Source organism: Lepidochelys kempii, chromosome 9 (genome assembly GCF_965140265.1).
Source record: "Lepidochelys kempii isolate rLepKem1 chromosome 9, rLepKem1.hap2, whole genome shotgun sequence".
Lineage (NCBI taxonomy): Eukaryota > Metazoa > Chordata > Testudines > Cheloniidae > Lepidochelys > Lepidochelys kempii.
In genome coordinates this window covers 63,983,414-64,004,119 of record NC_133264.1, presented here as the reverse complement: position 1 = coordinate 64,004,119, position 20,706 = coordinate 63,983,414, and the positions used below count along the sequence as shown (strand labels likewise).

Below are 20,706 nucleotides of genomic sequence, written 5' to 3'. Positions count from 1 at the left end.
GACTGTGAGCTCCCTGGACACGGCCTGTGCCTTACTGTGTGTGCACCTGGCACAACAGGGTTGGGATCTCAGCCTCGGCCTAGAGCAAAGGGACCCTCCCCCATGACCCCAGCAGCTCTCTGGCTGCGCAAGGCTCCACTGGGAGCAACTTCCTTCCAAGTCTGGGGCAAGTGGAGAATTGTGGCTGAACATGCATGGTGGAGCCAGGTCCCGCTGCAGCCACACACAACGAAGCCCTGGCTTGGTGCGATGGGCCCAGACACTGCGGTGAGGGGCGCATCAGAGCCGCAGCGAGCGGAGACACCTCCCACAGCTTCGTGCCCACTCCCTGCAGCGGCCTGGCATGACCCAGCCATTAGGACTACAACTCCCAGAGCACCCTGCGGCGCAATGGCCTTCAAACCCAGAAATGGGACGGCCCTTCCTTCAAAGGCTGCCCTCTCAGTGGACACAGCAGGCGGCAAGGCCCGCCGTTATCACGCTGATTGGTCACAGCGGGAGAGGCGGTCCTCCCCTCCCTTTTTGTGATTGGGCAGATTAGATGGAATTCTCACGCCTTAGCGGCTGAATGATTGGCCGTAAACGTCTGCCAGCTCCGCCCCCGCTCTGTGATTGGACAGAGAGGGCGGCTCAGCCCCGCCCCGCCCCGCCCCTTGTCCGCGGGTGGACACTGGTAGCTGCAGGCTTGGGCTGCGCCGGGCGGGCGGGGAGCCGTCGGCTCTGTGTGTGCGCGCGCGGGGAGCCCGGAGCTGCGGCGGGCACGAGGTACTGGGGGGAGGGGAGGTACAAGGAGGGGGTCGTGGTGAGGGGTATGGGGTGGGGAGTAGGGGCAGGGGTGAGGGGTATGGGGTGGATGGGGAGGGGAGAAGGGGCAGGGGTATGGGGTGGATGGGCGAAGGGGTGATGGGGAGGGGAGAAGGGGTGGGTGTTTAGGGTGCATAGGGTTGGGATAGAGGGGAGGGCCATGGAGTGGGGGAATAGGGCAAGGGGCAGGGGATGAGAGGAGAGGGAGTTGGGGAGGGTAGTGGATGGGGAAATAGGGGGAGATGGAGAAGAAGAGTCAGGAGGCTAGAGGAAAGGGAGAGGAGAGGGCAGTGGGAGAGGGCCCATAGGAATGGGGGGGTGGATAGAGGAGCAGGGACGGGGAGGGGGCCCATAGGAATGGGGGGGTGGATAGAGGAGCAGGGACGGGGAGGGGGCCCATAGGAATGGGGGGGGTGGATAGAGGAGCAGGGACGGGGAGGGGGCCCATAGGAATGGGGGGGGTGGATAGAGGAGCAGGGACGGGGAGGGGGCCCATAGGAATGGGGGGGTGGATAGAGGAGCAGGGACGGGGAGGGGGCCCATAGGAATGGGGGGGTGGATAGAGGAGCAGGGACGGGGAGGGGGCCCATAGGAATGGGGGGGTGGATAGAGGAGCAGGGATGGGGAGGGGGCCCATAGGGATGGGGGGTGGATAGAGGAGCAGCGATGGGGAGGGGGCCCATAGGGATGGGGGGCGTGGATAGAGGAGTGGGTATGTGGAAGGGGCTGGAGGAAGAATGAGATGGATGTCTGGTGGGGGCACTGTGGGGAGTGGAGGAGAAGGGGGGAAGAAATGGGGCAGGGTAGTGTGAAGTAGTATGACTTTTTAGGAGCTGGAGACAACCCAGGGCTGTGGGAATTGGGGGTGCAGTAGAGACTGGGTGGGAGGCTGAGGGGTGTGCTAGAAGAGGGACGGTACTGGGATTGAGGGGGAGGGCGGGCTTGGGGCTTTGGGCACTGGAGTAGAGAGGAAGGGGGTTGAGTCCACCTTTGGGAATCAGGAGGGAGGCAGGAATGTCAGGGAAGTGATGGGGAAGGAAAGAGGGGTTGGGATGGGCGGGGGCGCGGGGAAGCACCGATGGCAATGGAGGGAAGAGTGAAACGAATCGGTACTTGAATGCTAAACTCCAAGGAGCTAGGAAAGTATCTGGTAGGGTGTGTGGGTGCTGTGGACTGTGGGGGAAGGTGTGTTCACTGGGGCTACTGTGGGATTTGGGGCAGGTCCAGGGGGCTGAAGCTGGAGCGTGCCTGGCTGGTACGTATCAGCTTACACAGTTGTTTGCGAGCATACCACTCCAAACCTGGTGAGTTTTAGGATTGGTTTGTGGGGACGAATTCTGGTCCCATTAAGGGTTTGTGGATTGGTTTGTGGGATGGCATCCTGGCAACCATGGGGCTTTGTGGTCTCTGGGAATTGGAGCCTGTGGAGCCTTCCCCGATGTGTTGATCTTGGCTTTGAAAACAAAAATAGTTCTTAGAACTTGCAAAGCAGCTGGCATCCTTGGCGGTATGACGCCCAACAATCCGGCAGCCTCTCGACGTGCCACCACACGTCAGTGATGTTACGGAATCCCACAACCCGTTCCTGCGCTGGCAAGAAGATCGGGGGTTCTGGCTTATCTCTCTCTCTGCGTACATCCTTCCCTCAGACCACACACCCACGCAGAGTCTGCCTGTATTGCTAGAGGTGGAGGATACCATATTCTACCAGCACAGTTTCCTTCTTCAGCATCATCGTTGGGTGGGGGGAGCCCGGGGGTTGCCAGGTCTGGAAGACACGAATGTGTGACTGCATCAGCATCCCCATTGCTGTATCCCTCACGCCTCCTCACCATTGCCATGGCAACCTCCTATTGATGGTGTATTTATAGAGGAGGAAAACACTGTTCAGAGGGGAACTGATCGGGTGGGCGTTGAGGCTGGGTTCTGGGTTTGGATTCCTTAGCTTTTTGTCATCCTTAGGCAGAAAAAATTAACTCTTCAGTGTCCTTTGAGGTGGAGTATTTTGTGTTCCAGACCCTGTGTTTTGTATGGGTACCTATAATGCTGGTGTGTTCAGAAATGTGAAATACATGCCCAGAATATAAATGCATTTCTATATAATCTATGTCACTTGCTGCTATGATACGTGCACGTCAATCATGTGTATGGTATACGCATGAATATTGAAGTTCATATCTACCAGGTTGTTTTTCCACTGGATTAAATAGCCCTACTCCTTCGTGCTAGGAATATACTCATGTTCCTCACATGACCTGCGTCCCATCAGCTGGCCCTTTGCATGCTTAATTCAAGAATTACCAGCCCGGCCTCAAGCTTATAATTAAGTTTAAAATATCAACTTTCTTAAAATGATCCCCCATCCCCCGCCACACACACACATACCCCTACCCCCTGAAATGTGTCCCCTCGCAAGAGGGGCATACATCACCGCTCATCAGAGACACCATGTGGCCTAATGAGCCAGGATTCCTGATTTCTAATCCCAGCTCTTGCCACTGACTTGTGTGAGGATAAATTAATGATTGTAGACCACCTTGTCCCTTTTAAGTATTGTTGATGAAGATGAGGGTTTGTGTGTAACCCTCTCCTGTTGACACGTAAATCTTTATTTCTTAATGAAACTGAACATAAGCAAAAATTAGCCAGAGCAAAGCAACCTCTGATTATAGCCGATGCAACTGACCACGTTATAGTTACAAGTTCTCAACCTGTGTCACACCAATGTTTTAGGGACTGAAGTTTCCTCTATTGGGCTAACCAGAGCTTACAAAAAATTTCCGGTGTTGAAAGCATCTATATTGGTCCAGTCTGTCTTCCTAGCCCCTGGTGGAATGTGAGATAGCAGACTGTAAAATCAGGTTATCTTGCTTTTTTCCTTCATCCCCACTTTAATTCCAGCATGTATTTTGCAGTCAATATTTCACAGACTGCTAGAGAATGCTTTAGGCCATTGAAATGTGCATTCCATGTGGTTACAGACTTATTTTCTGTGTCTAACCATTCTTGATACAACAGCTTCTAAAATCATGTAAGACACAGTTGTGGTGTTGGTGGATAGAAATGTTAGTAATAACCAAAAAGAGGTTGTGTGCAAGGTTCACTACTCTCTGCTCTGTTGGGGTAAGAGAAAACTGCTCTGTTACTGGAAGCCTTAGGTTTCTGGGTTTTGAAGAGATGTGACTTTTATTTATTTCGTGAGTAAAGTAACTGGGCTTAGAAACTGTTGCTGAGCTATGTAAGGACTGATCTAGATCTGAGTATTGTAAATCCTGGACCTCAGACTAGTGTAGCTTTTATTTCTTGTTGTTTCTCCCCCCAACCCCCAATAATAAAAGTAAAGTCCGGTGAGAATCTTTTTACCTCTCTGGTTTGCAGTGTCACTAGAGCCCCTGGATGGAATTGGGTTCTGCTGTGCAGATCTGAGATGGGGGGAGAAAAACTGGGGAATTCCTGTAACGATGCATCATGGGCTTGAGCTGGCTAGCAGAGCACAATGGGGAGGTGGTAGAATAGAGTCTGAAGGATCCTCTTGTCACTGGTGAATAGGAAATTGCTCCTGTGTGTGGAGGGACACCTGACACTTCTGCATAATGTGATTTCATTGTTTACAGCAAGTTAACCTTCCAAATGTAGTATTGCCTTCCTGAGTTTGCACACCGCTGTAGCCTCACTGCGGGGCTGTTAGTTTTGCTGTGCAGCATTAATGGAACTCTTCTCATTTGTGCTGCTGCTATTCAGGAGGTTGAGCAGCAGTGAAACAGTCAGCAGTTGTCATTCTGCAGCTACGCGGGAAAGCTGTGAACAGCAGACGCATCCACTGGAACCGTTAATGGTGGAGAAGGGCTCAAACATAAATACACTGGAGGCTGTTGAGGGGAATGGGTACAGTAGCAGTAGCCGGGTGGTGGGGGAAGGATAGAGTAGCAGGCTGCTCGATTCCCCTAAGCAGTGCATTCCAGCACACTCTCTTTCTAGCAGCTGGGGATACTATTACTATATTACTGTTACTCAACTTGTGTTGAAGTGGTGCCTTGGGCCCTGGTCCATTACTGGACCATTACTGTGTGCCAGGTGCTGTACAAATCCAAACAGCTTATGTTCTGTGGGTGTTTCTTCCTTCATGTGGCTGGTGTATTCACCCTAAAGTTAGCAGGTGCCAGGTGAAGTTTTCAAGCCTGTAGTACAGTATCTATGTGCTGTGGAGATTGGCTTTGATCTGGCACCTCTGGGTGAAGAAATCTTGTTTGTTTCTCACCCTCTGGCTTGGCTCTGGGCTCCTGGCCATCTAGCTCATCTTTCATTTTATGGACACTGTTCTTTATGCACCCAGATGTCCAAACTCTCTTCTTCAAGGGCCTGATCCTGTGAGGTGGTTGAGCATCCTCAATTCCTACTGCCTTAGGGAGCTGAGAACACCCCAAGCAGTCTACATGAGGGAGGCTATGCCAGTAGAGCCACCTAGAGGAGATGCAGCATAAAGAGAATTTTTGCCGGTGTGGTTGAACCTCCAGCCCAAACGAGGTAAGCTATACTGGTAAAAGGACTCATGCTGGCAGCATCTACATGGAGGTTTTTGGCAGCCTAGCTGTGTTTTCACACCCCTGCCCAACATAACTATTCCAGGAAAACTTTGTGGTGTAGACCTGGCCTCCACAGGTTGCAGGATCAGGCTATAAGTTCTCAGACCAGTAAGGCTCCTAAGTGCACACTGAGGGTTTAGACTGGCTGGCAGAGCCTTCCTGGCCACGTAAGAGGCTCTGGCCTTGGAACGAGGGGTAGTTAATGTTAGGGCAGCAGAAGTTGGACGTAGCCTGGCAGTGAAGTACAAAGTCTCCTGCTGTGGGGAGAGGTTGTAAAGCACTTTGCAAGCCTGCATGTTCTAGGCCTCTCGCCCGCCAGCCTGAGGCTAGATGATATAAAGCAGTCAGTTAATATGTGGGGACTGAGTGTGCTACATCTCTCCTGCATGATGTGATGGAGCAGAAGCCATGGGGGCGTTTTTACCCTCTCCTACTGAAGTGGGGCACATTGCTCACTGAGAGACAAAGATGCTCTGAGCTGACTGATGGGAATCCCTGTAGACCTTGTGGCCTGCCTCTTGGGCACTCGGGAGTTATGCAGAGCCACTGATATGCTCTGTCTTGAAGCCAGGGGATTTGGGGGCAGCTAAATGGACATGTGGGGTGGGAGGTCTGAAAGTGGGTTGGATGAGCTGGCGACGGCCAGCTGCCATTCTGCGACATGTGGTGTGTACCAAAGGAGCCTGGGGGCAGTATTGGGTGGGTCATGGTTTCCTGTAGAGATGATGGGTATATAGAGCTCAGCTGGGTCCTGCAGCAGGCTGCCTAGGCTCCAGAAAAAGCCATCTTTCCCCATGGATCAGTCCCTGCTACTGGTGTGACCAAGGGCTTGGAACCACGGCCTGTGGCTTTGAGCCCTCCATGACTCTCCCATTTTCTTCCCAACAGGTAGGTGAAAGCCCTGAGTATCTGAGCAAGACAGCATGGCAAGTAAGTATTTCCCAATGAGGGCCTCAAGGGCAGGGAGGGGCAAGCGTGGTGTCTTCACCTCTTCTGGAGCAAGGGGTGTTGGGGGATGGGTCTCTTGCATGTGGTGGGGGAAAGGGCTGGTAGCCTCCTCTTTGAGAAGAGGGTAGGGAATAGTCTGTGTTGCCTTGGGTCTTAGAGTGGGGCAGTGTCATGGCCCCTTCTAGGATCAGAGGCTTGAGGCACGGCTCTGTCTCTTCCTGCACATCTCTTCGTTGTGTGTTCCTGGGCTGCAGAGTCAGAGCCTGGTGTACAGGAGAACAGCTGGGTGAATTGCTGGTCCCTCTCGCATGCCTGTAGCACACCAGGCACCCCCACCCAACTGCGTTTTCAGTTATGCCACCATTTGGCTCAGCCTTGCTCTCACCACCTTATCAAGCCAGAGTGGGCACAGATTGCTGGCCTAATAGCCCCAGTCATGCAGAGTGCTGCTCTGCCCTTCCCACAGTGCACTGGTCACTGCTTAGGCAGCCTGCCTGGTCTGCTTTCCATGCTGGGGCCATTTGGCTGGGGGCCTGTTACCTGTGCTGCCCAGGTGGTGGCGCTCATTTGTGCACTGTGTTCACAACAACCCACTTCTTCAGCAGTAATTTGACTTTGTTCTGCTCCAGTCGCCAGTATGGCTCCTGGGAGTATGGTATGGGCAGATCTGAGAGTGCTGTGGGCATTGACTAGCTGGGAAGGGGAGGTTACCCAGGCCCTACAGTTGCTGTGTAAGCAAACAGCCAAGTAACCCACTGTAATGGCCGCTGCTTGGACTAGTGAGCTGTGCTGTGACAATATCAAGGGCCTGATTGCTCAGCACGATAAAGCTGGGACAGTAATAGCAGGGTGGAAAAAGCATGTTTGATCTTTAAAGAGCTACACTGAATCCTCCCTGCTCGCTCTTGTGTGCAGCCTGATGTGCTGCTGCGTGGCACAGAGGCTGCATTCAGTGCTCCGCTGGGAGCTGAGGATAGCCCTGGTTCTGAAGCCAGACTGGGAGAGGCCAGGGATCTTGGGATCTGCTTGGGGCATGCCAGGATCCAGACCTGACAGTGGAGACAGCGGTCGAGCTGAGCCAGCAGGAAGAGCTGGGGGACGAGGGCTACTCTGTGCCAGGTACGCAGCTCTTTGTTATATATATTGTGCCAGTGGCTGAGGGCAGGTGCAGGGGAAAGAGTGGCTTGTTATGGATGCTGCCATTAGTGCTTTTTAAAAGGCACTTGTCGCCTCAGACAAGGGTGGAAGGGCCCACCTCTCCCCCTACCCTGCCATCCCTGGCTCCACAGTTACCAAGCCCTTCCCCAATAATTCCCCAGTAACACTGCCCAATGCCTTTTTGGCCATATGAGCCACGTTCACTGTTAGGGTGGCTGTACCCAGCAGCCGCTGAGCAATGCCATCTGCTTGGACTCGAAGCTGGTGAAGTAAGGGGGGAAAACAAAATAACACAAACTGCAGCTTAAGCCTACAAATAAGAACTTGGTGGCAGGAAGCTACCTCTTGTCTGCTGTGGCCAAACGTTTGTGGCACTGCATCTGTTGGTCCCTGGGCTATGGCACCCAATTAGCATGCTGCTCTTATCTGGCCTCAGTCATGTGCCATTCTGTCTGATTAATGCATGAAAGACAGTCATTGGCATATTTTGTTATCAAAGTGATGTAGAGCTAACACAGGCCATGGGAGCTGCCAGGATAATTACTGTTTATCCTACCTGCTGTCAGGCACTGAATGCATTGAAAGAATCTACCGTGGATACCAATTAACTGTAATCCTTATTCCTTTGTGTCTGTAAATCTTTCGTCACGCTTGTGCTCCAGCGTACAGAGGGAGATCTTCAGGGGCACACCCTGCTGTTGACAGTCACTGGGGCTCACTGGTCTTAGTGCCTTTGAAAATCTCTACACCCCCCCCCCCCCACACACACACACCTCCCATCCAGTTTGGAGGCAATGCTTATTCCCCTTTACCCTGTAGAATAGGGGAGGGCAAATTGCGGCCTGTGGGCTGGATCCGGTCCATCAGGGCTTTCAATCCTGCCCGCGGGATTGCCAGCCCTGTGGCGCAGCAGGGCTAAGGCAGGCTCCCTGCCTGCCCTGGCCCTGCGCCGCTCCCGGAAGCAGCTGGCATCACATCCCTATGGTCCCTGGGGAGGGGAGGGGAGAGGCAGAGGGCTCCGTGCAGTACCCTTGCCTGCAGGCACCACCCCCCTGCAGCTCCCGTGGCCAATGGGAGCTTTGGGCAGGGGGTGGTACCCGCAGGCGAGAGCAGCACATGGCGGAGCTGCCTGCCCCACCCCACCCCCAGGAGCCACTGCCAGACATACTGGCCACTTCCAGGAATGGTGCAGGGCCAGGGCTGGCAGGGAGCCTGCCTTAGCTGCACTGCTGCGACCCTAGAGCCACTTGAGGTAAGCAGCGCCGGGTCGGAGCCCACAACCCAAACTCCTCCTGCATCCCACACCCCAACCCTCTCTCAAACTCTGCACCCCCTCCTGCACTCCAAACCTCTGCTCTGAGCCCCCTTCTGCACCCCTCACCCCTCCTGCACCCCAACCCCTTGTCCTGAGCCCCTTCCTGCACACTGCATCCCATCCCACACCCTCTCCTGCACCCCAACCACCTGCCTCAGTCCTATATTCATGGCCCTGCATACAATTTCGCCACCCAGATGTGGCCCTCAGGCCAAAATGTGTGCCATCCCCTGCTGTAGAAGCTGACGCAACCCCTGCCTTCTCTGAGCCTGGCCCCCAGTGTCCACTTGAGTGACTCCAGGGCTAACCTACCAGCCTCCTGCCTCGCTCTGATATCCCTTGCTCACTCTTGCTGGGACCATCGGCACAGACATGTCTCTGAGGCTCCTGTTTGCCTGATAAGTAGTCTTTGATTGTGTGGTTATACTGACTGTCAGTAGCTCCCCATCCCTTCCTTGTCCTTCGTTCCAACGATTTAGCATCTCCACCCTTCTTGTAACAATTGTGAATTCTAAGGGGTCCTTGCGGGCTCCAGTCCAAGGAGAGCCTTTCTGGAGGCACTGGCATTCAAAATTGAGCTAGAACAATGACTTCCATTGTGTTCCTTAATGATCCAAGGAATGATCAAGCTTTTGATTTCCTTATTGAAGCTCTTATTTGTTTCTTTTCATTATAGAAGCCAGTATAGCACCGTGGATGTCCCAGAGCAGGGAATGGGCCAGGTGGCAAGGTTGCACAGTGTTGGAAAGGCTGGCAAACCTGAGGTCCAGGAAAAGCAGGAACAGGCTTGTCACTTCAGGAAACACAGAGGGAGACTCAAAGGAGATCGGAGTGAGTGTTCCAGTGTGAGGAGGAGGAAGTGAGGTGCACTTCTGAAAGACTGGATGGGTCAAGGCAGAAGGCCGAGGAGCTAGTGCCACGCTATTTCCAGAAAGATAGGAAATGACTTGAGGATAGACAGCTCCATTGTGAAATCTCCACCCAGTGCATGAAGGCTGAAGAGCAGATGACAGCCAAAGCTGACCCAGCAACCGATCCCTGCATCATCTGCTCAATACATCCCTGCTAAGCTGTTCAGTGCTCCTCTCAGGACAGCTCCCTCACAGCCATTCCCCATGAAACTCCTTCACAAAGACTGAAGAAATAGGAGAGCTGGGGCCCCAGCGAGATGCACTTGACTGTAAAATAGCCTCTCCATTCCCATTGTTTTTGTAAATATGTTGCTCTGGTCTAGTATTGCAGTTGGCCTGCATCTTTGTATAATAAAGTAGATTCTGGAGAAGTCATTGTAATTCACATCCTTCATATTGTTCTTTATTATCCATGTCGAGCTGTCTGCGGTGACTCAGGAGCGTGACTACCAACCTCAGGGCAGACTGCTAAGAACCAGGGCACAAACCCCAAATTGCCTGCTAGTTCTATACTTAGATTTCGCCAACCAATTATTAAGTGTAAACTCCGGCTCAGTAACAGCCTTCATATGGAGTCATATTATATACTGATATGCCATATATCAGTCGCACCTTAGATCTCACACTGAAGACAACACTTGTAACCAATCCTATAATAAACTATTTAAAGATTTAGTAAATAGAAAAGGAAATGAGTTATTTACAAGATTCAAGCAGGTAAACATAAATATACAAATGAGTTACAATCTTAAGTTTCAAGAGGTAGAAGCTTTTATAAAAAACAAGCTCTATATGTCCTTTAGGGCTAACGTGGACTAAGCTCTGGGGATCTTTTGCTTATGCATAGAAAATCTTGCCCCCCAGAGTCCAAGCATCATAGAGATCCAGTTCTTTATTGTTAAGTGTTTTTATTTCTCTCTCTCCATGCAGGGGACTGGACTAGATGACCTCTCAAGGTCCCTTCCAGTCCTATGATTCTTTGTGCTCTGAGTTGTGAACTCAGCTGATGGGAGGAATCCACTTGCATGACTCATCTTCGTGGTGGGAGGAAGAGCAGAGCAACAAATGTCTTTTGTTCTCTTTAATGTTCTACAATAGTCCATCTGATGTTGATGGGCCTTCCTCTTGGCCAGGACGTAACACCTTCTGTTGGTGACTAGCACTTTACACTAGTTAATGTCTCTGTTGTCTGGTGATTTACAGCGTCACAGAAGCTTACAATACAAATGCTTAAATATTACTTGCAGCGTCTGTATCCTGTATTTTGAGGTGAGAATGCATGCAGCAATTCACAAGCAATCTGTAAAGGTTAAACATGTTATTAAATTCTCATACCTATTTTAATAACACTAACACACAGGTGAGCCAGACTGCTTCCAGCTGTATATTTTTCCGTGATCAGTTGAGACATGAGGACTTTGGCATGAGCTGCCACCTGATTTGGCAGTGTCACAGTCCATACAACAGCAGTTCTCTCTTTCATAAACTCCCTCACCAGAGCAAATATTAATAAACCCCAGGGAAAAAAAGTAAATGCAGTAACTCATCAAGTGTATCCCATCATGACCAAAAGATGGTGGCATGTCATAGCAGTAATTGCTAATAACACATCAATGCCTCTGGAGCAGTATACTCCATAAAACCACTCACCATACCAGTTGAGAGTAGGAAAAATGAAGGTCTCATGAAAACATAAGGAGAAACCTGCCACCAATATAGCAACAAATGACTCCTAGTTAAAGACAAGGTAACATTTTTAGTTAACTGCTCGCATGATCCTTCTTCCAAGTCCTGCCATTAGTTAGAAAGTGTGTGCACAGAGCACTTACTGTCTGGGCAAATTGCAGGCTGTGCTAATGAACAACTGCTTCATGTGTAACAGTTTGGCTGTGTGAAAGTTGTTTCAAATCCCGCTGCCCTCTCACTCCATTGTGCACAGGAGACCTTGCCTTTGCTTTCACATGGATTTTGCAAAATGCATGTGATTGCAGAGATAATTACTGCAGTAGTCAGTGAAGTGTCATGACTGGTAACCCACCTGGCCTTGTCTCCCAAATGTGCACTGTCCTGGATACAGGTCTCTGGGTTTGTGCCACCTGGGAATGGTTTCATGAACTGAGGCACTGGTTGGCCTGCTGGGTGACCCTGAATTGCTGTGGGGATAGAGACCCCATCACTGCCTGGGACGTTCCGTGAGAGTATGGGTCCCCTCTGTTCTCCTGGAAGAGTCCAGAGTGTTTGACCATTCTCCTGCGTGCTCTGAGCACCCTGGGTATGTTTGCATGATCTTTGTGGGATCCCTGATTATTTAAATCCATGAATTCTCTTTGCCACCTTGGCTGCTCTGAGCACATGCCACTGGATGGAATGCCATGCCATTGCGAGAATCTGAAACCAGCACCTGCTGGAGACTTCCTAGCCCCAAACTGGGACCCAAGGGAGAAATAACTGTCCTGGGTGGATAGCTTCCACAGGGCAATTGCCACTCTTCGGCAGGGTGATTGGCTGTCTCCTCCTTGTGGGCTGGTGCTTCTGCATTGGGGCTAGTCCACACCCACTGCACTGAAAAGTGTCCTTTCTTAGTATGAAGTTATGCAGCTGCTTGCTGCTCCTCACAGGTCCTGAACCACTTGGTGTCCCCAATTTGTGGCATGGTGTGGACCCAAAGTGGGATTTCATCTGTGGAGTGTCATCCTTGTGTACTGCACAGATCCAGCCATAGGTGGGGTAGGGGCATGAGCGTTGCAGCCGAAGCTGCGTGAACTGCTGGTATTGGTCTCTGGCTCTTCACAGATGCTGTCAGGGCTCTCTGTACTTCGTAGCAGCTGTCGGATGCACCTCGGGATGGCCTCTCCAAAGCTCCAGCTGGAACCATTCCTGAGCTGAGGGTTTGTCCTGGCCTGTTTGAGAAAGGGAGATGGAAATAATGCCAACTCCTGGGGAACTATGGGAGTTTGGCCTCATCTCCGACAATCCCTCGGGGATCACAGAAGGCCCTTTAGAATCTCTCACCCTGCAATGGTGTACTGGGAACGTGGGATTGGTAATGCAGCATAAGGGGCGGGGAGAGTGGGGGAGAGCACAGCTAGCATAGGTGCATTGGCCCATTGGTACTTAGATTGGCATGATCCCCTGCTGCAGCTATCGTGGTTCAGCGCTGGTGCAGATGCCGCCTAATCTGCTGACCTATAATGTAGCTGCAGCATAGGCTGTGAGGATGACGTAGAGAAGGGCTGCAAAAGCCCCAATCTCCTTCCCTCAGACGGTGGTGCCTCTTAACCGAGAGTCCCTGCTCATCATTGGTTCTGGCAGCAGATAGACGCATGGCACGTTGGTTCTCCTGAGCCATGGTGGTGCTGCCGGCCACGCAGCCTGCCAGGGGAGGGCTCAGACCCTCTGCCTCGGGAGCTCCTGTTCCTCCATCCATGCCTCTTCCCTGGGCCCTGGGGCTGCCGCCTCCTGTTGTGGCCATAAAGGGGGCAGTGCCATAGCGCTACCAGTTGTGCTCCGGTCCCCTATTGCAGTGGGCACTTTGCCTCTAATTCAGCCGGTGGTTCCCAGCCAATTGAACTGAGTGCACGTGGTGTTGTAAGGAACCAGGGCAGGTGTACAGGATGGCTGGACCAGCCCAGATTGGGTGTTGCATAGGCTTCCGATGCCGTTAGACAGGAGACTGCAGGTGGGTGATATTGCAACAGGAGACCCTCAGTCACATGCAGGGAGCAGCAAACCAAAGGGCAGACAGGGTTTTAACATGAACAATATACCCCAGGTGTGACTAAAATCCCTTTGGAGCTTGGCCAATGCTTTTAGTGGATGTGGCCCAGGGTCCCTCCGTGATCACCACTGCATTGTGTGGGTTGATTGCAGGCTGGGTTCTGATCTCCTCCCCCTGCATCCCAACAGCACTGGATTTCACTTGGGCAGAGGGGCGGGACGGACAATAGCACCGAGGGCCTGAAGTTACAACCAGCCCGGTGTAGCACTCGCACGTTTTCCCCTCAGTCTAGTCCTGCCCGCACTTGGAAGCACTCAGGGCTGTTGAGAGAGAGGGATGGGCTGTGATGTGGCACTGCCGAGGTCATTGTGTTCTGTTGGTGTGGGGGTGGGGACTATTAAAACTCTACTTGTGACTCTCTCTTGCCATTGTCCTCCCTCAGCCCAGCGCAGGGTTCCCGTCTGGCTCCATCACGCTAGCACTGGCCAGCTTGGTCGTAGGCAGCGGGAGAGCCTGTAAGGGCTGCTCAACGCTGTTCTGCCCCCTCTCTGGTAGGATGTTGTGCCCTCTGAGCTCGCGGGACTGGGTGGGTGGACTCTAGCACTGGGCTGTGTAGCATAGCCAGTGGGCACCTGTGCTGCTGGGTACCCAAAGCTGCCACCTGTGTAGTAGCCTGGTCCCTGTGGCAGCGAGAGGCCGCTCGTTGGATCGTGCTGGGGCTGGGTGCGTGGGAGTCCTTAGCGCCTCTCTGCGTTGTGTGTTTCAGTGTTCCTGGGGGCCAAGAATGCCCACTCGGTTCTCAAACGCTTCCCCCGGGCCAACAGCTTCCTGGAGGAGTTCCGCCAGGGCACCATCGAGCGAGAGTGCATCGAGGAGATCTGCAGCTATGAGGAGGTCAAGGAGGTGTTTGAGAACAAGGAGAAAACGGTACATGGGGGGTGAGGCTGTGGGGAGCAGAGCCCGAGGAGATGGAATAACTCGAGCCCTGAGGGGGGCGTGAAGGAGATGGAGGGGAGAGAGAGCGGATTGCCCTGCCCGTGAGGTGGTTTGTTCCCTGGGTGTCAGCAGGAAACCTGAGCTCAGCTCACCTGTCCCACGCAGCGCCATCTCCCTGCCAGGTGTCCTTGCACTGCAAGCCAGGGTGTGGGCAAGGCATGGCTGGTACTGCTACCGTGCGCTTGTGGCCCGCTCCCTGCCCCCCAGTCTAACCAGGGCAGGAGGTGGTGCTAACACAGGGGCCCTCAGCCTCTCATGGGGCCGCTTGCTGCTGTCAGGGCGAGAGCCCAGAAACCTGTGCACTGGTTCCCATGATGTCTCCGGTACTGGCTCCCGGGTTTGTGTTCCGTTGGAGGGGAACCAGTAGGCGGTGGCGGAACAGTTCTACCTCAGCTACAGGGTAGAAGTTGGGCGTGTAAGCGAGCAGCCCCTTCCTTCGGCCACCAAGCTGAGGGGCACTGCTTTGACATGAACGCCTGTGACTGGTGCTGGTTTGTTCCCCTCTGCAGATGGAGTTCTGGAAAGGCTACACCAACTCTGTCTACTCCGTCAAGGACCCCGGGCAGGGCACAGAGCGCTCAGATGCCATGTATGTGGTGGTGCCTCTCCTGGGAGTGGCTCTGCTCATAGTCATTGCCCTGTTCATCATCTGGAGGTGTCAGCTGCAGAAGGCCACGCGCCACCGTCCCTCGTACGCCCAGAACCGCTACCTGGCCAGCCGAGCGGGCCGCAGCATTCCCAGGGTCATGGTGTACCGAGAGACATCTCACAGCCAGGGGGACGGCCAGTCCCAGCGCGAGCCAGGCAGCAGGGTGCCTGCTGATGGCAGAGCAGGAGGCAGCTCCCAGCTGGATGGCACTCTTTACCCGCCGGAGCATTCCGTCTCAGTCCTCTCCAGACTGTCTAGCGCCACCCCGCCCCCTTCCTACGAGGAGGTGACCGGGCACCCGGAGAGCAGCAGTGGCGAGGAAACCAGCGTCTCCTACAATGACCCACCACCCAAATACGAAGAGATAGTGGGAGTGGCCCCTGCCTTGGGCAAATAGTGGCGCTAGCTCCCTGCGCCTGGACCCTCCTCTTGGTGTAATTCTCTCTCTCACTTTTACTAGACGATGCCATCACGGAAAAGCCTTACCTTCTTCGCTCACCAAAAATAACCGTCCTTAACGGGGGGTGGGGGGTGGCACCAGAGTCCAGGCTGGGGTGCAGTGGAGAGCAGCCACCGATGCAAGAAGCCACAATTCCCTGGAGATCCCCCCTCTCCTGCAGCCACAATCCAGCTTGCACAGGCTCTGCATGGAGAGAGACCAGCCCCCTAGAGGCACCCTGGCAGGTTGTGTTAGGTTCCTTGGTGCCCATGATCACTGGGGTGAAAGGATCTCGCAGCAGTGGAGTTCCTCTCCCTGTATCCCAGCAAAGCCCCATTTCTTTTTGTAGTGGGAAGAGCAGAGCAGCATGAACAAAACCTTCCCGAGGGGCAAGAGGTGCTTCCTGCCCACCCCAAACAGGCGGCTCTGCCCATGCGACGTGGCACTCACAGAAGCGGGGAGGGGTGCTCTGTGGAGCGCCAGGCTGCGAGAACGGAGAATGGCCCCGCCAGCCCTTTCCCATAAGTGCCATAACAGCAGGAGATGAGTGGCAGATGGTCGCTGGCCCGGTGGGGGTTCTCGTCCGTGTGTTCAATCCAAAAAATAGGTGTAGTGTCGTCCTGTGTTTGAAACAGCCACACTGCTGCCTCGGTGCCCACCTCAGCCTCACTGCATATGCACACACTGTCCCTGGCATCCATGGCGCTGAGACACCCGTAGTCATGGGACCAGCGAACAGATAGACAGGATCTTTTCAATGTTTCTTGCAGCATCCATCAGTGGAGCCGATGATGGTTTGTGCCTCAGCAATCGTGTTGTTCCAACGTCTGGATGAGGTTCTGTTTTTCCCTGCATCTGGACTGTGGGATCTTTGTCTGGGAGAGGGTAGGGGATGGTCCTGGCTATTTCACTGCTCACTTGTTTAGCACTGATATTTTATTTTGCCTTTGGAAGATTTATTTTTCCTTGGTTTCTTGCCAGGGGTGTGTGTGAATGTCAATCACTTGAGATCCCTGTACAGCTTTGCACAAAGGGTGAAACAAATCCACTCTCTAGCTCTGTTACCAGGATCAGTGAAACAGATGCAGTTTATATCGTCCTCCTCCCTCTTCTCTGCTCATTCTGCCCACCTGCATTGTTGTGATCTTCTGCGGGATGCGGCTGCAACCAGGGAGATGTTTTGTGATCCTGTATCTTATTTCCAAAGGGGAATATCCCAGGGGCTAGCGCCTGGGTAGAGAATGTCTCTAGAGGTGGGGACTGGGGTTTGTGTCTCAATGATCACTGCTTTTCGTAACATCTGTTCTAGTGAGCGGTGCTTCTGTAACAATTGGGGATGAGGGTGTTGAGCTGGGATTGTCTTCTTGTGCCTCCTGTCTTTGTGTGTGGCTGAGGCAGGTGGGCAGTGGTCTGTCCTTTTGCCCTGCATGACGCCAAATCAAAGATTGATTCTGGCAGATTTTTAAGGTTCTTCCCTTTCTTTAAGTGTGGGGATGCCTCTTCCTCCTTGACTCTTCCCCGTTCCCCTCCCAGACCTCTGCCAGGGCCTCTTCCACAAATTGGACACAGTTAAAGAGGATGTCTTTCCATCCCATTCCCCATCCCACCATGCTCCAGCTTCCTATACCAGTGCAGTCTGTGAACAATCTGCAGAAAGGAATGCGTTGAACTACATGCTCACCAGGCTGGAGGCAGATGCAGTGCAGCACCCCTGCCATCCTGCACCCCAGAGGTGCTTCCCCATGTCCATTGCAGCTTTGCTTCTGCGGGACCATCAGCTCTGCAAGGTGAGGATGTGAGACTGGTCTCCAAGGCCCACAGTGTGATCTGTGCTGAGGCTACTGTACAGAATCTGCTAAGGCAGAGGGGAATCCCTGGGGCTTTGTGAGATCAGGACGAATTGACTTGGGACCGTAGGGCCTGGTGCACCTGCCAGGGTAAGGCAAGCATGACTTGCTTCAGCGTCTTGTGTTGCCACTTGCTGCCTTCTGGAGCTCACACAGTTGGCAGGGCAGGGCAGGGCAGAGCTAGAGGAGGCAGGAGGCACAGACGAGGGAGAGCAGAGGAACAAGGGAAAGGGGAGGGGGAATTGTGGGTGAACATGGTCTTGTGAAGTAAAGTGGGGGAAAGAGGAACTCAGTGCTGTCCAGCCCATAACTCAGAGGAAGCCCCTAGACACTCAGGCGCTCTGAATAGCCAACTGAACCATGCTGCCGTCAGCTCAGGTGCTTTGTGATGTTTCTGTTCAGCAGGAAGTGCTGTGCGGGGAGTTGCCGGAGCTGGTGGACTCTTTCCCCTCCCCAACCCCTGGCAATGTCTCCAGAGGCTGGGGCTGGCCATATGGGGAGGAGGCATTTTCTGCATGGTGCATGTTTGTTACAAGACACTACCAAGCATCACAAATGTGACTCTCTGTTGAAGATCCCATGTTCACAGCATTGTGCTTTATATGCAGCCAGGAGGTCAAATCTCCACTCTTTCCTATGACTTTTGGTTACTTGTAACCGTAAAGAGATCTATGAAACATCACAAACATACAGAGGCTGCATGTTGTGGGGCAGATTGTGGTTAAGGCATAGGACTGGGAGCTAGAAGGTCTGGATTCTGGCCCTGTCCCTGAGGCAGTGTGTGACCTTGGGACAGTCACTTACCCTGTCTGTGATTCAGTTTCTTCCTCCGGACAGACAGTAGCTTGTGGGGGTGTTGTGAAGCTAAATTTACTGCATGTAAAGTGCTTTGAGATCCTTGGATCAAGGTACAAACAATCCAGTGCAAGATAAATGGACGGAGCTTAGGAAAGTTCCCTATAAGATTCTGCAGGTTCTTTTGAGCTTCCTCAGTCTGCAGAGGCCTCTTGGGTTTAAGAGTGCTTTGGTGCGTGGACATGGATTGGATTACCTGTGGGGTTTCCGTAGGGGCTGTGTTGAACTTCAGGCTATAGGGCTACCAATTTAAAACCAGAACGTGCTGTCAGACTCTCTAGAGTTGCAATGCACACTCAGTGGCCCAGCTTCCATCAGCAATAGTGGACCTCATGCTCCCATGCTGCTCCCTTGTATCTGTTCTTGGGCCCATTTCAGAATGCATGGAATGTGCAGAAATTGAAGGCGTGGGCTGATCTGGCTAAGGCCTGGATTTCACAGAATATCGTCAGCTTTTTTTTTTTAAAGAAACAAGGCGTCAGACACACTGATCATGTTTGGTTTTCTAAATATCTTTTTTGAAAAATCTGTGTTTTAGTCCCTGACTTTTTATTGCGGTCAAAACATTGAGAACCGAACATCATGAGTAGTTACAGAGAGCAACTTAATTAAACAGTGGACCAAATTCCTTGCTCTTACGAGGGCACAACTCCATTGTCATACACCAGCTGTGAATTTGGCTCTCTGACTGACATCACCTTTGTTATTGTTTCCCAGTGGGCTTTTGCCTCACTCCAAATTCTTTCCTTCTCTTCCCCTCTCTTCAGAAAACAGAAGCACAATGAGCACAGTAAAATCAAAGAGAAACCCCAGCAAAAGGTTTAATGAAACCAACAAAAACCGTGTGCCTCAAACTTCCCTAAACTCTTTAAACCTCTTCTGCAGTCCTGTGAACCTAAAAGCTGCAACATTGTGCAAAGGCAGAGGAGCCTGACAGTGATCAGAAAAAGAAAAGGAGTACTTGTGGCACCTTAGAGACTAACCAATTTATTTGAGCATGAGCTTTCGTGAGCTACAGCTTACTTAATCGAATGCATCACGAAAGCTTGTGCTCAAATAAATTGGTTAGTCTCTAAGGTGCCACAAGTCCTCCTCTTCTTTTTGCGAATACAGACTAACACGGCTGCTACTCTGAAACCAGTGATCAGAAAGTGACCCATGGCAGCGTGGCCATGAAATGCATCCAGTACACAAATGGCATAAAGTGAACTCTGTTTTGCTTTTCGTGTTGCTAATAGCACTGGAAGGCTAATTCTGTCTTGCAGGGTCTGATATTTATCTTGGAGATGTCCCCTTTTCAAAGCTGCTTTGGAAAAGTAGCTGATTACTGCTTACTGGATCTGAACAATGGTTCAGCTCTGTTACTTTCTTGAGGAGAAATGGATTATTGGTGATGTTTATGTAGTGCCCATGAGTTGCACAGTGCACTTATGCCCTGACTGTTACAAGGACGACAGCTTACACTTAGGATAAGCACGAAAGGAATTACTGAGGGAATGAAACTGCCCGTACTCTTGTTGCATGCCATCTTGGAAAGCAATCCAGTTGCTTCTCTGAGCTGCACCTCCCACTGTCTCTTTTACAACCCTGCTGGTGAGTTCCTCATTGCAAGGCGCTTGGCTTAGCCAGGGGGGCTCCTGCTCTCTCCCTTGTGCCCCCCCTTCTTGTTGGCAGCCCCCTGATGTGGTGGTCTCACTGTGCTAGTATTGAAGCGTCCAGCACTGCCATCCCTGTAATGTTACCAAGCACAAACCTCCCCCCACAAGCACCTGAAAGGACATTTCAGCTGGATGGAAACTCCCGTCACTACATATACCTCTCAACTGTCCCAGGTTTGCCTCTGGCCCAAGCACCTCCTGTGTTCTCACTCCTTCATTCTGGAAAATGTCCGACAGTGGAAAGGTGGACTCAGGAAACTGAAGGTTAGAGAAAATGTTATTTCTGTTCCAGGCACCGCGCTTGCATTGTTTGCAGATGCCTGCACTACTGTTTGTTGTCTCTCTCTCCTTCTGGGGCTGTAGTCCACACGTGGGCCTTAGTGGGCTGAGAGGTATATATGGTCTGTAGCCGGATCAGGATCCACCAGAGCCTGAAAAGGAACAGAGGGAGATAGATGGGAATTTATTCCTCTCTCTCTCTCTCTCTCTGTAATATTCACAGTAATTAACTCTGCGGTTTGTATTCTGTAAAACTTGGTATATTTCTGTGCCAAAATGTTATTTATTAAAAAAAAAAAAAAACACTGTCAAAATTGTTTAGTGTGACTTTTCTTTTAACTGAACTAACTTGTTGGTTCCAAGTTACTCTGGGGGGGAGGTCAGCTCCTATTTAGGATGGAGGACTTTTCTGTGGGCCCAGTTCAGCCTTGCACCTTGTGTAGTCATTTACATCAGTGCAAAGTGAAGCACTATGAAATCACAAGGGTACCATTTTTCACACCTATTGTATGAGTGTAAATAGCTACACACGGTACAAGGTTTCTG

General features: G+C 52.1%; 1 protein-coding gene across 7 annotated transcripts; it reads left to right on the top strand.

The window, feature by feature from the left end:
• Nucleotides 1-667: 667 nt before the first annotated feature.
• PRRG3 (proline rich and Gla domain 3) lies at nt 668-19,215 on the top strand. Of its 7 annotated transcripts, none has more exons than XR_012160911.1 (5): nt 668-765; nt 5,138-5,328; nt 6,276-6,317; nt 7,251-7,454; nt 9,485-10,104. XR_012160911.1 is itself a non-coding variant. In XM_073360739.1 (5 exons), exons 3-5 carry the CDS (start codon nt 6,311-6,313, stop codon nt 15,477-15,479), a joined length of 705 nt encoding a protein of 234 aa, XP_073216840.1. In that variant the 5' UTR covers nt 668-765; nt 5,161-5,328; nt 6,276-6,310; the 3' UTR covers nt 15,480-19,215. The 7 variants fall into 7 exon arrangements, 4 of the variants coding, with proteins under 4 accessions (XP_073216840.1, XP_073216839.1, XP_073216842.1 ...); XM_073360739.1 differs by lacking the exons at nt 7,251-7,454; nt 9,485-10,104 and adding exons at nt 14,204-14,364; nt 14,943-19,215 and having other exon boundaries at nt 5,161-5,328; XM_073360738.1 differs by lacking the exons at nt 7,251-7,454; nt 9,485-10,104 and adding exons at nt 14,204-14,364; nt 14,943-19,215.
• Nucleotides 19,216-20,706: the final 1,491 nt, after the last annotated feature.